This window comes from Dermacentor andersoni, chromosome 9 (assembly GCF_023375885.2).
Source record: "Dermacentor andersoni chromosome 9, qqDerAnde1_hic_scaffold, whole genome shotgun sequence".
NCBI lineage: Eukaryota > Metazoa > Arthropoda > Arachnida > Ixodida > Ixodidae > Dermacentor > Dermacentor andersoni.
The window spans coordinates 15,432,012-15,447,514 of record NC_092822.1 but is presented as its reverse complement, the minus strand read 5'-3'; the positions used below and the strand labels follow the sequence as shown (position 1 = coordinate 15,447,514).

At 42.1% G+C, this 15,503-nt stretch overlaps 1 protein-coding gene across 1 annotated transcript in view; it reads left to right on the top strand.

The window, feature by feature from the left end:
• The window catches only part of LOC126527081 (F-box/LRR-repeat protein 5-like), a 31,091-nt gene extending 19,832 nt beyond the window's left edge, over positions 1-11,259 (top strand). Inside the window, exon 9 of the mRNA XM_050174799.3 lies at positions 1,591-11,259. Coding sequence (XP_050030756.1) covers positions 1,591-1,819 — 229 coding nt within the window. The 3' untranslated portion in view covers positions 1,820-11,259. The remainder of the gene's footprint in view (positions 1-1,590) is intronic.
• The last annotated feature ends 4,244 nt before the right edge of the window (positions 11,260-15,503 follow it).

Below are 15,503 nucleotides of genomic sequence, written 5' to 3'. Positions count from 1 at the left end.
TTGTTGTTGTATGGCAAAAGGGTGTAATCTTGTTTCAGAGCGTGGTGACGGCGTGGTGGTGTTTGCTTTGTGTGCTGTGTCGAGGTTGCGGTGATGCAACGCGGCATACGGAAATATCTTGTCAAGTGTCTAATGGTGCCGACAGTGCCTGCGAAGACTGCGCTGGGGAATGCTGGCAAGCAGGTGCCGGGAGGCCTAGGATTTGTCGCCTTCCGATGTGCTCCCTACTGACGCCAAAAATGTTCTGCCGAGACCTGCGCAGTGGTTGCATTGCGATTGCAGACACCGTCTCATTTGACAGTTTCACAGGACACTGCTGTACTGACATGGGCAGAACTCTACGACGACGAGATCATTTGTCAGATTTCTGCTGCACCACTGGACCATGTGCTACGCTGCCGTCACATGCGGAGAGTGTACAAGCAGTGACCGTACGACCATCTCCGAGATTCAGGCTTATCTGATTGCATGTAAACGGAACAGCGTGCAACGGCGCATTCATGATTTCTTCAAGCCTACTGCCGAGACCGAATAAGTGCGTGGAAATAAAGGATTTTCTTTTTCTTAATCTGCTTTTTTGGACACCTGTTTATTCGGACATTTCTGCAATCCCCGTGAGGTCCGAATAAACGGTCGGCGACTGTATTACTGCTTTGTACGTACTTATTTCTACACTAACTTGGTGTGCATATTTTTCATTACAGTCTTCATTTAAACGCCTTTTTCGTTGTTCTGTGTGCACTAGAAGACCTCAAATTATTAAATTTATGAGACGAAAGTGGCCAGAGACCCAGATGCCATGAACATCAAATCAATCTGAAGTCGCCGAAGAAAACCTTGTCTTCAAAAGCACAAATGCAACAGGCAGGCATATAAATAAATAGTCAATATGACCACTTACTCACAACTAGATATTTGGTGAAAGTAGTACATAGTACATGCAAGTGTAGAAACCAGGTCGGCAGAAGTATATAAGAAAGCAACATGGTCACAAGAAGGCAATGCCAGGATGTCCTATTCATTCAAGAAAACGAACTTGTTTGTTGAGCTGTTTGCTTTTGTTGCCAGTTAAACTAGTTTCTGTGTGACTGCATATAGACAAGCTGTAAAGCTTGCCGTCGCAAAGACTCGGGGGTGCCGCGGTCACAGTTAGTGCTGGCAAAAAAAAAACAAGATAGGCCAGTGAGCTTATTGCTTGAACTTTATCTGAAGGAAAGAATAGTAAAACATGCATGTGGCTGAGTCCTCTAGTAGCTAGTACTTTGCAAATTGTTCACGTCGATGACCAGCAAATAAGAAAAGTGGCGTCAATGTCATTGACTGCTATTTTTTTCCAACACTGCACCCCTTTGTGTACAAGCATGTCTTGTTTACATTTTGCATTAGTTTTGATGACTACATTTAGTTGTGGCAGAAGCATTCGCTTTGTCTGTTTCTTCCCATCCCTCTATGTTCCATTCATGCTGTTGACCTTTTTCGCTATGACACCTTACCAAGTCAACCATCCTCTTATACTGCCAGTGTTCTCTTAGTGTCCAAAACTACTTGCATTCTTTTAATGCCGAGCTACATCTATGATTGCTGGTACAGGTTCCTGGCTAACTGGGACCTGCTCAGTCACCTCGAGTACCTTGACGTTTCCGGATGTTTCCAGCTGACTGGCGAAGGCCTGAGGGAACTCATGTTGGGCACACCACGTCTGCAGCCCACGAATCTCTTCTACTGTGACTACGTTGATAATGGCCCGTTTCAGGACTCAGCGAACGGCTGCCAGAACTTGCAATGCTTTTCGCGAGCCTGCTGTCAATCGGGAGAGTAGCCTACTGCGAAGCACTTCCCTGGAAACAATCATCTGTCCTTACCAAAGCTTTACATGTGATGCGGAAAACCTGAATATTAACCGATGTGGCGTAACCTCGAAATGGCACTTGCAGGTAGGCGAGGGTGATGAACAACTTTTAGAGTTCTAAACGAATGACAAAGTGGGATAGTATGCATATGTATGATATAGAAGATGTGTGCAAAACAAAGTATGTGTTAGAAAATGTGGACACTGAACATGTGCTGACTGGCAGCTGAGCATAAAAGCAGTATTGTGTGCATATTGTACCCAGACGTGCACTCAATATTGCTTCGCTTTATGTTCTTACACAAGGAAACATACAAAAAAATTATGAACTGCTCAAACCTTCATGGTGTTACATGAGAGTGATTTTAACCATTTCGGGCGCCAATCAATTTTGTCCATTGAAAACTTAGTATCACCACATTCTTTGCGCCTTCACAGTCATTAAAAGCATATTGCGGCAGAACAGATTAAGAATTTTCGATAATTCAGTAAGTTCTGTGAAGTTTACAAAATATAGGATTCATGTGTGAGCCCTCCACAAAATTATAACATCCGACATGTGAACGTCAACCATTACATGTCCAGCAAACTTGGAAAATACCCATCCAGCCACTTGTATAATATGCCTGATTTAAATCATTGTATGGAACAGCGAGAGGAGTTAACCACTGCTTGATATACTGGCACAATTGTGTGCACTGCGCCTGAAGTGGTTAAGCTTTTAGGCACCTTAACATTTGGTCAGATAAACATTTGACTAGGTGCATCGAATGAGGCATATAAACATTACATGCCCATGTGGTGCACGCACATGCTTTTCTGTACTCCTTCTATAGCATTTTGCACGTTTTTAGGAACCTGCAGTTGTTACTCGGCACATGTGTCCCGTCTTTTCCACTTTGCCGTTTGTTCCTTTGCTATTTCCACACAGAATCGGAAAGTTCACTTGCAAGTTTTTGACACGACCAAGGCTTTCGTATAGGGGAACTAAAAGGCTGAGCTAGATGGTGCTAGTTCGTTCCGCTAAAAGTCAAAGGAAAATTACAAGGACCAACAAGGGCTGTAGAAAGGTGCTGACCTTTGCCGGGAAGACATCCAGTTTGAATACAGGCATGCGCGAGAAAAGTTGTAAGAAGTCTCTCGCTTGATTTATTTGCGAAGTATTTTTGCTCATGCACATATACCGGATAAATTCGTGTAAGGGCTGCATTCATGTAAGGGCCGAAATTTTTTTGTGCTGTGTACTTCCGCGTTTCGCTACTAGGTGGCGAGAGCTGCACATTGACCTCTGATGCAGTGGCACACCCGGGAATCCGGGATGTGTACAAGTCACCGGCTGTGCCGGAGCCAGTTTGAGTGAATTGTTTGGTGTTTCTTAAGGGCCACACCTCGTCAAAATTGTGAAAGTGCGGCCCTTACATGACTCTACGGTGATGTGAGATGGGCATCTTTCCTGTACAAGCTCGCTTCACAGTCGGTGTTTGTATTGAGTTCTTATTTGACCTTTTCTTTTCTTTTTTCATGCTATGGTTGTTTTGTAACCAAGAGGCCTTGAGCAATGGTGTAGCCAGGATTTTTTTTGGGGGGGGGGGGGGGGTAGGGGAGGCGGGCAGGGGCAAGCAGGTGTTGTCACATGTCGTTTTAGACCAAGTATCGGTGTACATGAGATTTCAGAAGGGGTATGCGTGTCCGGTGTGCTTACCCCTGCTGGCTACACCCCTGGCAAAACAAGGAGGTGAATCAGACAAATTGGTGGCATTTGACAGTTGTGGCAATGTAGAGACATAAAAACCAGTTGACAGATATACATTTTTAGCGCTCCTCACATGTGTATTCTGGGCGTAACAACGAACAGTTAAGGATGTTATGTAGAGGCAGCTTTCTGAGGTTGGAGCTTTTCTAAAAGCATTGGCAAAATTTTAGCATTGTTTCATAGTCATGGGTGCATGTGGTTGAGAAGTGCAGTTGCTTTGACTCCCTTTGTTTCCTTGTGGAAGTCCGCGTTGGGGTGCCAGGCTATACTGTTGATCTTGCCCCTTCCGCAGTCAACTGTAAATAGGTACTGTATTGACAGAAGGTAGATATTCAACCACCTCCCCATCTACTCGATGGGGAGCGCAACATACGATGATGTGGTGTTCTCGTCAGCTCGTGTTGTCACGTGAACACTCCCAGCAAGTGGGTATCATTTGTTCAAGAAACGTGAAAGCTCCCTTTGGCTAATGAGTGATTAGCTGCTGGGATTTTCGTGGGTGCATTGTTATGGTAATGTCCTGGGACTTTGCTTATTGTGGTGTAGGGGATGAGCATGTTACTGGAAATGACGTCGCAGTAACCCCATCACTCCCTTCAGCAAGGTTGAGATTTTGTCGAGAGGGTTTCGATCCATACTGAAGTAGCATGACAGATAGGGACAAAGAAAGTATTGACATCACGAACGCTTGGGTTATTCGTAATATCTATTGAAGTGTTTGGGGTGTCAAGTCTTTCTTTGACTTTGCCTGTTGTGCTACCCCACCTCGCAGCGCCAACCTCCTTTGATTCCTGGATAAGCCCCTGTGTGAATACCCCTTAGTCTACCTGAATATTCAGATTATAATGCAAGGAGCTAAACTTAAAGCAACAAAAGGTCCTTCAAACTTAAGGTGGCTTGTCTGGCAGGTTTCTTTCTGAACAAATCCTGGAGTTGGGAGCATGAGGCCCCAGTTTCTACTTTTACTCTACATTGTAGGATACTTCAAAACACTAGGCCTTTCTTGAAACTTGGGGCACTGTTGTTTTAATGACAGGCTCGAAGCGGGCTGTGGGAAATAGTACGTAAAAAGGATGACATTGTATATACTGTATGTGTATTTTGTGTGCCTGGAGATGCACATAGCAAGTGTGGCTTCTCTGCTAAGCTTTCTGGTCATTAGTGATGTTACTCAGCATTACTGAACTTCAAGGAAATGATACTTCTTTGAAACTCCCCTCTTCTGTACATATCAGTCATTTCTGCAGTGCAGTAGCTTTGCTAGAGAGATTGCTAAATGAAATGAGATAGCTTACAGTAAAGAAAAAATTTCAAGGCTATGCATGCCATTGGCATATAACATGAAATAGCATACATAGTGGGCTTACATAAGGAATGGACCTAATGTAGTATCTTGAATTGGTGACCACATTCCAAATGTACAGTTGGTCACAGAATATTACAGGACTTGGGTTCCACGATAAATGTGAATTGCTGCTCTGTTGAGGCATGGCACATTTATGGATCACTGTGTAGGTTGCAAAAGCTTCTAGAGATTGAAATTTTCTATTGGAGACAACATGCACAAGCATTGCATGAATTCAGCCTTTTCTAATCCCAAGCCTTATAAACATTTGTGGTGGACTGTAGCTAATTCAGAAGAAAGGTTCTCAACAATATTTTGTTGGTGAATATGAATTGTTTAAAAATATTGGCAAAATACACATTTAGGGTTTATCAATATTTGCTGTTGCCATTTCATTATGGCCTGTATATATATACCCTCTAAAGAAACACATTTAGCATGTGTGTGCTGCAGTGTTTGATAATAGACAAGTATCATAGCCAGGTCAGTGCGGCTTTTATATGATGTCACGAGTGAGCATACAAGTGCAAGCATGTTGCTTGGCTTCCTTTCCAAATATTATCGCTCCAGTCTTCGCATTTTTAGTCTCAACCAATATCTCGCTTTTGTGCCTGGTCATTATCTGTAACTGTTTATTTGGTGGGCCTATGTATGCTGTGGGAATGCCCAAGATTTTAGGGGGACAATCATTCAGATTTAGGCAATCGTTCAGAATTTTGCATTAAATGTGCAAGTTAATCCGCAAGTTTTGTCTGCACCTGGGCAATGGAGGGAAGAAGTGAATATTATTATTACTGCATCAGCATGACGGTGCTGGCGGTTTGTATTGGTCAGCTCAAAAGATTTAATAGCTACTTCACTGTTGTTTATGTGTCATAGGCCACTTTAGTTAGTTTTTCTGAAGAGGTTGTGCTGTGCACCAAAGTTTTCCTGTTGCGTGGTTAAGTGGGCCTCGAAGTACTAGTATATATTGCAGCTTTTTCTTTTGTGTCTGGGACATTGCCCTTGCATCATTTAGCATCATTTCACTTCTTTTACTATACTGCTTATCTGAACACAAGAACAGAATGACAGGGAGGGGACACACACTAAGCGTTTGTGTCTTGTGGCTTTTATACTTGCCTTTCAGCATTAATATATATTTGACATCATTAAACCAGCTCATCCATTTTCCCACCTCAACCTGTTATCTCTCTTCGCTGATGCTAATTTTAGCATACTGTAATGTTGTTGCAAAAAGTTGCAGTTACTAGTGGCTATCCATTTGAAGAAAGATTATGAAGAATGGTTGTGCAGAAAGCAATGGACAGTGGTGCTTCGGGGCCCCCTGTGTATACAGGCTACATTACATTTACGTCTTCATAGTTGTGCTGTTGTTTGTACAACTTTGTTCAGTTGACGCTAGCATAGCATATAAAATTTCTCAGTTTCGTCGAAGATAGCCATTTTTAAGTCGCAAGCATTGGCGACCTTTGTTCTGGCCCAATCTGATCTCTTGAAAATACAGGCATTTTTAACTGTAGCATGAAGGTAGGTTTAGACTTGTCATCCTGAACAGCGGTATTGAATAGAGCCCTTGTGTAGAGTAAGTATTGCAAGGCAATCATTGATAATTTTTCTCAGTAATAAAGATCTTAATGTAGCTTCAGTGAACAGTGTCGCCAAGAGTGCTGGACATCCATGCGACACCCATGAACTCCTTGTAGAAACACTTTTAAAAACCTTTCATTGTGGTGTTGTCACTTCTTATTTTCTTCTCTTGATGGCTACTGGGATATGACATGCATTGTTCTATATGCACTATGCATTTGTGCTATTGTAGTGTAACTTTGTTTTTATATAATCTATTTTAGTGTCATGCATTGTGCTGCAGGCCACTGGTAACTCAATGCAAGTGAGACTTGTTGGTTTATAGCTTGGCTAACAATGGGTATTTATAAGGAAGATTTTTTATATCAGTGAATATCGATGTAGAGAAGCAAACACATAAAAGGCAGCGTAGGTGACCGTGGCTATTATAATTCAGCTTCCTTGTCTTCTGAACATAGGAAGGCATATTTGCCCCGATAAATAGTAAAATTCTGATGTCATTTGACTGTGTTTCGAGTTCAATTCAAGGCTTATCAGTGGTCTGCAGGAGTTTTCACCTTCTAGCACTTGTATTGTGCTTGTCCTCACATTTATAACATGGAAATGTTTAGTAACTCGCAGAAGTGTCGCTCTAGTCTGTGGTAGTGAAAGATTTCTCTTTCTGAAGTGTGTTTTATGAAGAGCTCATGACCAAACTTTTCTAACCTTGCCGTGCTGGTCTGAAAGTGTTTTTTTTTTTGCTGTACATAGTGTACATAGCAGTGCTGATGCGTTATGAGCTATCTTCTGAGTCTTTATGTTTGACGCATAATCTTGAGTATTTTCTGTGATCTGTTAGCACAGTTCTTGCTACAAGTATCTCTTGTCTTATCTCCCCTCTCTCCCTGCTTTTTTTTTTTACTAATTCAACTTGGTTTAGAATGCTGCTTCCTGTAGTGCCACTTGGGCCCATTTACATCATATCTAATTTTCATGAATATAATGCGAGTCTCTATTATATGCCACAGCCTTAAAAGCACCTCATGCTTTTTAGAAATGCACTCCTGTTAAGACGTCATATTCTCCTTTTCCTCCAGTTTCATGCTTAAATGTGCCATGCTGTGGTGCCACTAGGGTGGCAGGAAAGGCAACCTCACAGTAGTGGGTGGGGAATATCGAGAGGTGAATGGGGATGCAGACTTATGGCATAAAGGGGTTCCAGCCACAGGGAAAAAAAGTTTTTTTTAGGGATTATAAACACACACACACACACACACACACACACACACACACACACACACACACATATATATATATATATATATATATATGTCAATAACCTGATCACTGTATCAGCAATGTACACCCACAATGTGTACATGTGGGTGTACATTGGGTGTATAGCAAACGCAGTTGTCTCGGTGCTTGCATTTAAGACCCTCGTTCAAGGGCACTGCACTCCTTTTGGGTTATTTCAGCTTAATTGATGGGTTATCTGTTGCTACACTGTGTGCCAGCTGGGGCACCAGCGCATACATAGTAATGGATCATGGTATAATGAATTGCCTGTCCTGTAGTATAACAGGCACCTTTGTAAGTTGACCAATATGGCTGCATTGTACTCTTCATTGTTCAGCATTATAATCTTATTTCTTCATTTTGTTAGTGAGCTAAAGTGCTTGTTTCACATTGTATTCGTGGTTGCATTTTATTTGGGAAAATGTAGTGCTTAAGCTGTTCAGTGCTCGGGACTTCGAGCTTTGCAGTGTTGGCCAAAAAAATGGAACCTAGTGTATAAGTTACTGGTGAGCAGTCACATTGCTGTAGTCCGCTGAGGGAGTGTTTGGCATGGCTCAAGCGGCACCGCTGACTGATATCGCCATACGCGGTTTAACCCCTAAACTGCTGGGACAAAATTCGAAAATTTTTTTAGAAGTGCAGAATTTTCTTTTAGACATGCATATTTAGCATCAGTTCTTTCTAAAATAATATAATACGAGACATGTCTATTGTATATTTTACCGGTGTTATTGAAAAAAGAAAGCAAAAGTCATTGCGTATTATTTATTTGTCACTTCAAAATTAGAAGAAATTCCACATATATGCATGTGGAGCAATTGCAGAAAGTTCATGACGAGTTAACCCATCATTAGTACCAGAGGACGCTCAATGTGACAATGAGTTACCTCGTCATTGGTAGTTAAGGGTTTAATGTCTCATTGAAGTGTCATGTAGGGACACATATTCTGCGAGTTGTTGGATCCTGCAGCAATCTGTTTTTTTTTTTTTTTTGCTGCCACCATTTATTATCATTGGCTCACATTGCTGCTAACATATGTTAACTCCGATGTTGCTCCCGTCACTTTGACCTATCTTGTCCTCTTCAACCTGATTTCTGTCAGGCCTATGTATGATAAAGGAAATGTCTATCAGATAAATTTTTGAATTGGCTAATCCAAAATAATGCTACAAAACTTCAGAATAAAAATAAAAATTGTTGTAGATTGATAGGATAGAAACAGCTTGAGGTAGGTGTTGTTGTCGTACTGCTGTTAAGGAATACCGAGGTATTGGTAGCTATGGGGCATAGCCAACACATATTGCTGTCTTTGACCGAGTGATGGAGAAATCTTATTGCGATGTAAACTGATCTGTTTACCAGTAAATGTAAAGGTTTTGGCATGAGTGAATCATTGCAGTACTGTTATTTTTTCTAGTTTTCATTCAAGAACAGTTGTGCAACACATGACTTCTCATGCATTATGGTTGAATGCAGGCTTCCAAGAAATTACCTGTAGTGCTGTGGCTCACCTGTATTGGCATTAATACTTCATTGGTGATGTTTGCATAGTGTACTTGCTGATACCTTTCTGTTGGCTAGAGAAAGGGTGCGACATTGTTTGTACGTGACAGTTCAGCTTCTTTTGTTCTGCCTTATTTCTTGTTGCTCTGCTACAATGGCCATTGCCGTAATATGAAGTTCACCAATTGCAATGGGGCTGCACGCTCATGTTTTAAATGAATACACTGCTTATACAGCCCTGTGCATCTATGCAAAAGCACTGTGAAACATCGTTCCAGCACACAAATAAACACGGACGAGCAGAGATGGACAACAAGAACAAAAACCTCCTCTGCTCGTCCATGTTTATTTGTGCACTGGAATCATGCTTTATAATGCTATTCACAGCCAACTAGTCCAGCTGTCCACAATTGGCATCTATGGAAAAGCACTGCAGTGTCGTGTTGAGATCTTTCGTGATGCTCACCAAGACAGTGCTGTGGTATGGGCTGTTCAACTTGTGTTTTTATTGGCTTCTTTGTCGTATTAGGCTGCGGTTGTTCTTTACTTGCAGTATTTGTGCCATTGCTTCATTTATGCATTGGATACAGTTGATCCTGTGAAAGGCTTGCGATGATCAGGAAGCTCCTGGCTAAGTCATTGTAACTCTGGGTGCATTAAAGGCCCATTGCAATGAAATTTTGCTTTGGTTAAATTGGTTATAAATGGGTAGTATATACCACTAAAGCAATCTTGGCAATGCTGAAGGCTGGTAATTCTGTAATTTTCTTATTACCAGCCCTTGAAAAGTACCTAAGCAGATGGTGCTTGTACCTCGTGGTCAGTATCCATGAAGGAAGTTCCAGCACATCGCCTCCGAGATTTCTTGGTGCACCGCGGACACCCTCTGATCTTGGAGTTCATGCCGAAGAGCTGTGCATTGTAGGTCATGCATCACTTTTGGCAAGCTATAATGGTGCCATTATTTTTTCGTTTTTTTTTTAATGCTTTCACTCATACTTTAAACGTCATATTTTGCATGGAGGCTCTTCCATACGTACACTTATCTTAAACTAGGCTTTTTTTAGGTCCAATATTTCATTGCAGTTGGTCTTTTATAGAAAGTTCTGTTAATGTTTAGCAGCAGCTCTTTTCTTGTATTTTCTTGCATAACTTACTGCTTGTGTGGCTAGTTAGCAGAGAAAGACGTGATATTTTCATCTTATTTTGCGGAGCACTTTAATTCCTGTATATTGTTGGCATGTATATGGGTTGTACTTTGCTCATTTCGCTGCTTCATTTTTCCTGTTTTATTGTTTCTGGGTCTTGTATATGCACCACTGAGTTTCGCAGTATGTAAAGACACTACACTGCTACACTGTTAGTAATCCACCGTACCTTTTACAGATGGCTTCATTTTCTGTGCATTGTGTAGAGGGTGTTGTAAACACAGAGTCCCATCATTGACTATATTCCAGACTGTACTAGATTGTGTTTGCCTGCCTTATTAGACAGAGAAGCACATCTTTTTTAGGAAATCTGCTGGATCACTATCACATTATGATGTACACTTTCATATCCTGAATGTGGGTCTGCCAAGGCCTTTTAATGTGCTTTGCAGAGAGTATATTGACACAACACGAGACATGGTTGAACTGGGACATGAAGAGAAGTGTGGCGTGGAATTTGCGCTGAGGTGTTACAGACTTGGACTGAGCTCAAAACGAAGTAGAAATTTCGTTCTTGGGCTTTGGATTTAGCGACACCTACTGCTAGCTATGTTTGCTGGACACTGTATGCAGAATCCGTTTGTAATGACACAGAGTTTGATGCTGGTTGCAACGTGTTGTTGGTATAAGTTACAGGGGGCTTTGTTGTAAAGCTGCTTTATGAGTCCTTGTATACTTTTTATGAGTTTCTTGACCTGTTGCAATAAAATCAAAACTTCTAATGAGCAATAACTGATGTATTGTGAAGCGAGCAATATCTGACAGCTGGAGCAGATGGCTTCGTACACTCTGTGCTAATGGTGTGACGAAATGTACAGGCATACTTAGCATTAGGCCCTCTGAAATGAAATGGAAGGGACCATATAATGCAACAACTCCGTCACATAATGTTATAGTTATTCCACATGCTGACAGATAATTTTGGTATTAAGTTTGAGAAGGTGGTGATATGTGTATAACAAAGAACCTCATAGTCTGTCTTGCATGCAGAACACGTTGCACAAGAACTGATGATATGGCTCAAAAGGAACACTGAGCTCTATTTCACACTTTGTTTCTTTGATTCCATAGTGTATGACTTGCTAGCTCATTCATATCTGAGGATTTATTTTTGTGTAGAAAATGGGGGTTGAGAATAGGATGTGTGCATAATCTGCATCTATGAGGATTTGTAATGTTATACATAAAGTACAGTGAACAAGCTGCCGGTGATATTTTTTGGAGTAAGTGTTAAAGGAGCGCCATTAAGGTTTCTCTGCTTATTTAGCCCCATTACATTGGCTTGGCTAGCTTTCTAAGCTAGGAAACACAAGCTGCTTTTTGTTCAATATGAATGTGATTAGCTAAATGTACAAAATGTCTGGATTTCAGTGAACATACTGGCTGCCAGATCACATTATGTCCTTGTTCTAGCATGTACGAATGCAGACTTCTGTGTGCCTTCCTCCATGGCGTGGCTTGTTACATGATTTCTAATTTCTCTCTGGATGGGAAGTAGCTGAAAAGAATGCGTATTTATGTCTAGGTTGAGGATCGGATTAGTTGGTATTGCATTCTAAAACTGATACAGCGCAACATAGAAAGGAAGAAACAAGCCGAGCCGGCTAGATGAAAGAACAAAGCACTGTTCAAAAAAAAAAAAAAGAAAGAAAGAAAGAAAGGAAAAAAGTCGGAGGAAAAAAGTCAGTGCTCTGTTCTGTCATCTGGCTGGCTTGGCTTGTTTCTTCCTTTCTGTGTTGCGCTGTACCAGTTTTAGGAGTTGTGTCGGCGTCTATAGGCCGGACTGTGCACCACAGGAGACAGTACTTAAAAATAAAGTCCAGGTCAAGTTCAAAATGATAATGATGCTCAGCGCGTTACGTTGGAGAGCTAACAATACTAAGTTTTCCTTTTTGGACATACATTATCACCTGTAAGCCTGGCAAGAACAGTTTCTATAAAATGCCCTGAAGCACAATTGTACTGAACGTCGGCCTAGTTGTCAAAAGAAATGACAGAAATCAGTCGCGTGTGTTTCATTTGCTCGTAGGTCGCGGCATTTGACTCGAGTGCTGACGGAGCCGCCAGAATTCTTTATTTTTATGTTTCATAAATAAATTATAGCTGTGAACTTGCCAGATTGGTGCGCGGACCTAGAAAAAAGCTCCTTGACCTATAGACAACGTGTCCTACAGCCCAGTGGTGCAAGACTACCGATATGTAACAGAGAAAGGCGGGCTAGTTGGTGGTCGATATTTCAATGCGTAATGTAACTGCGCAAATGACAACAGACGTAGAAGGAAGCATACTGCGCTTGTCCGCGCTTGTCCAGTGTGCTTCCTTCTTCGTCCGTTGTCGTTTGCGCGGTTACATTACGCATTCAAATTTCGACTATCAATAATTGAGTCATTATTGCAATATTGCTAATACAAAAACCATCGACAGCACATTAGGTTATCTATAGACTTGCCATACAGTAACATGGCACTGTTAAAACTCTAGTGTAAAATCACATGACCGTAGGTAAAAATTGCTACAAGAAGTTGGCAACGTTTCCCTGCTACCAGTTGCATAAACCGAATATTGCCGATGGACAGCTATAGCAAAATTTCTGGTAGTATCACTAGCCAATAATTGGAAAACACGATCACGCTGTCAATAACAAAATATCACAATTGTACCGATAGCCTAGTTTTTTATTACACTGTCAATAGTTTCATAGCGAAATGTCGCAATACTATCGATAGTCAATGCAATGATAATTTTCATTGTATAATTAATTTAATTAATGATAATTTCAGCAATACTAGAATACGAATACTATAATTTAGCTGTTTAGAGTACTTTGTACGCGGTGGCTGCAGATCACTGGCACCGCAGATGATTCTGTGCACAGTAAACGGATAGGATTCCATTGTTATTCAGTTCGCGTTTCTCGAGATGCCCAGCAAGGTGCCGTCGAAAGCGGCGTGAAGAAGCGGGTTGTTACAGTGCGTGAAATATGCGGCAGTGACGCACGTGGAACGCTTAAGTGCGTGCCAAGTGCATTGGAGAGCAGAAGGGATATGCCCGATAAGGCATTTCATTGGCATTTATATAATGCTACGGATCTGTGCGCAGCTTGCTGAAAGCGTCCCGTCAAGCTGGCCTCTCCACACTGGAAGGCATCATGTGGAGAAGCTCACTTCACTCGGCGACTTCGTTTTATCCGCGGAAGTCTGTCCAGTATTTGCGAGGTGTGTGGACGGCGACCGCCTCGACTCTGTGACTGGCGATGAAGGAGATGGCACTTTCTGGCCACCTGAGAGCAGCGTGCGATTGGTGGCGCAAGCCACCGCCCCGTTCCAAAGGGGACGCTCGTAACATCCATCCATCCATCCATCCATGCGTCTCGTGACGTAGCATGCGGCTTGCGTTGGATTGCTCATCACTGGGGCGTCCAGTACTGGAGAACTGAGACACGACGCGCGCGAGCAGCAGTGAAAAATAGAATTCCAACCCGCATGCTGCAGTCCGTGTGCCGCGAAGCTTCGGGGAAACTGTTAAAATGCTGTACAGCTAACGGAGATGCGTACAGGTGTGTTTACTTTCCTCCTATGCAACGTGCAATCCCGCTAAATGAATGTTTATGCACCGCAAAGGTCACAACTTCTTTAACTTTTTGTCTCACATTGGCACATACATATAAGTACAGTTTTGTTTTCCTTTCGTCACTATGGTAACCGCTTGGCGAATTACGTGGGTACGTTGAACAATTGGTCCCGTTACTATAGCCAGCCAGGCTATGGAACCAAACAAATTTTGCGAAGTTTTCTCTAATGTAAAGATCCAAGTTGACACACACACACACAAAAAAAGAGGCTTCTGTACCCCTGGAGGATTTGCCAAGAATTAATAGGCACACACACGGTGTCACATATAGCAAATCAAAGAAATCAAAGAAGGCGTCGAATATAATACGCTATTCCATTAAGATGTCGGTGTGCTTTAGAGGTGCCTAAGAGCGCACATTATGTCTTACAGTTTTACATAGGAATTCACCATTTTCGTATTGCACGCAACGCAAATGCGCTTATTCGCACTATGTCTGTCAGCATACGTGATTTATGCAAACCCGTTTGCTGGACTTTGCATTCGGAGCACATATACGTTTTCTGTATATGCATCCATAAATATACCCGGCAAGGAAACGCCGAACGCCAAACCCCTCGGAAGAGACAGAGGAAACCTCACATAAAATAAAAAATAATACATACGTGCAGTTAAAGACAACCGCAATAAAATTTTGCTTTGGCTAAATTCGTCGTGAATGAGTAGTATATGCTATTAAAACTGTCTTGGCAGCCTGGTAAGTGCCTCATTTGGTTATTAGCAGCTTTTTATAGCACCTAACCAGACGACGCGTGCACCTGGTGGTTAGCGGTATGATATAAATCCCAGGCCATGGCCTCCGAGATTTGCAGCTCCCCGCGGTCGTCGTCTGATTTCGGTGGACATGCTAAAGAACTGCGCTGCGTTGTCAACGTTTTCGGCTGTGCGTTATCTCCGGCAAGGGGTAACAGGCGACATTTTTTTCCTATTTATCAAGAACGCCTATTTTTGCGAGCTTTTCGACATTTACTACATTTACGAAGTGTGAAACTAAGTGGGTTTTTTGTAAGCGTCCACCTAGTGGACATTCTTACTTCGCCTGCTGCTGAAGTTCTGATTGGCTGGGGGTGCCTGTCTTATTTTCGATCACGCGTACCCTAGCCCAGCCAATCAGAACTTCAGCAGCAGACGAAAGGGACACGTCCTCTAGGTTAGGTGGACGCTTACAGTATGACGCCCACTGCCTCCCGAGGCTTCTTAAGTGGTCTAGAATTTCTGCCATCACTTTCATACAGGAGCTGCTCATCATTTATGATGTCGTACGTACAAAGCGCATGACTTCCCGAAAATAGAAAAATATTCGCTAGAATTACTTTAATCATAAAAACGTAAAGAGGCAGGCACGT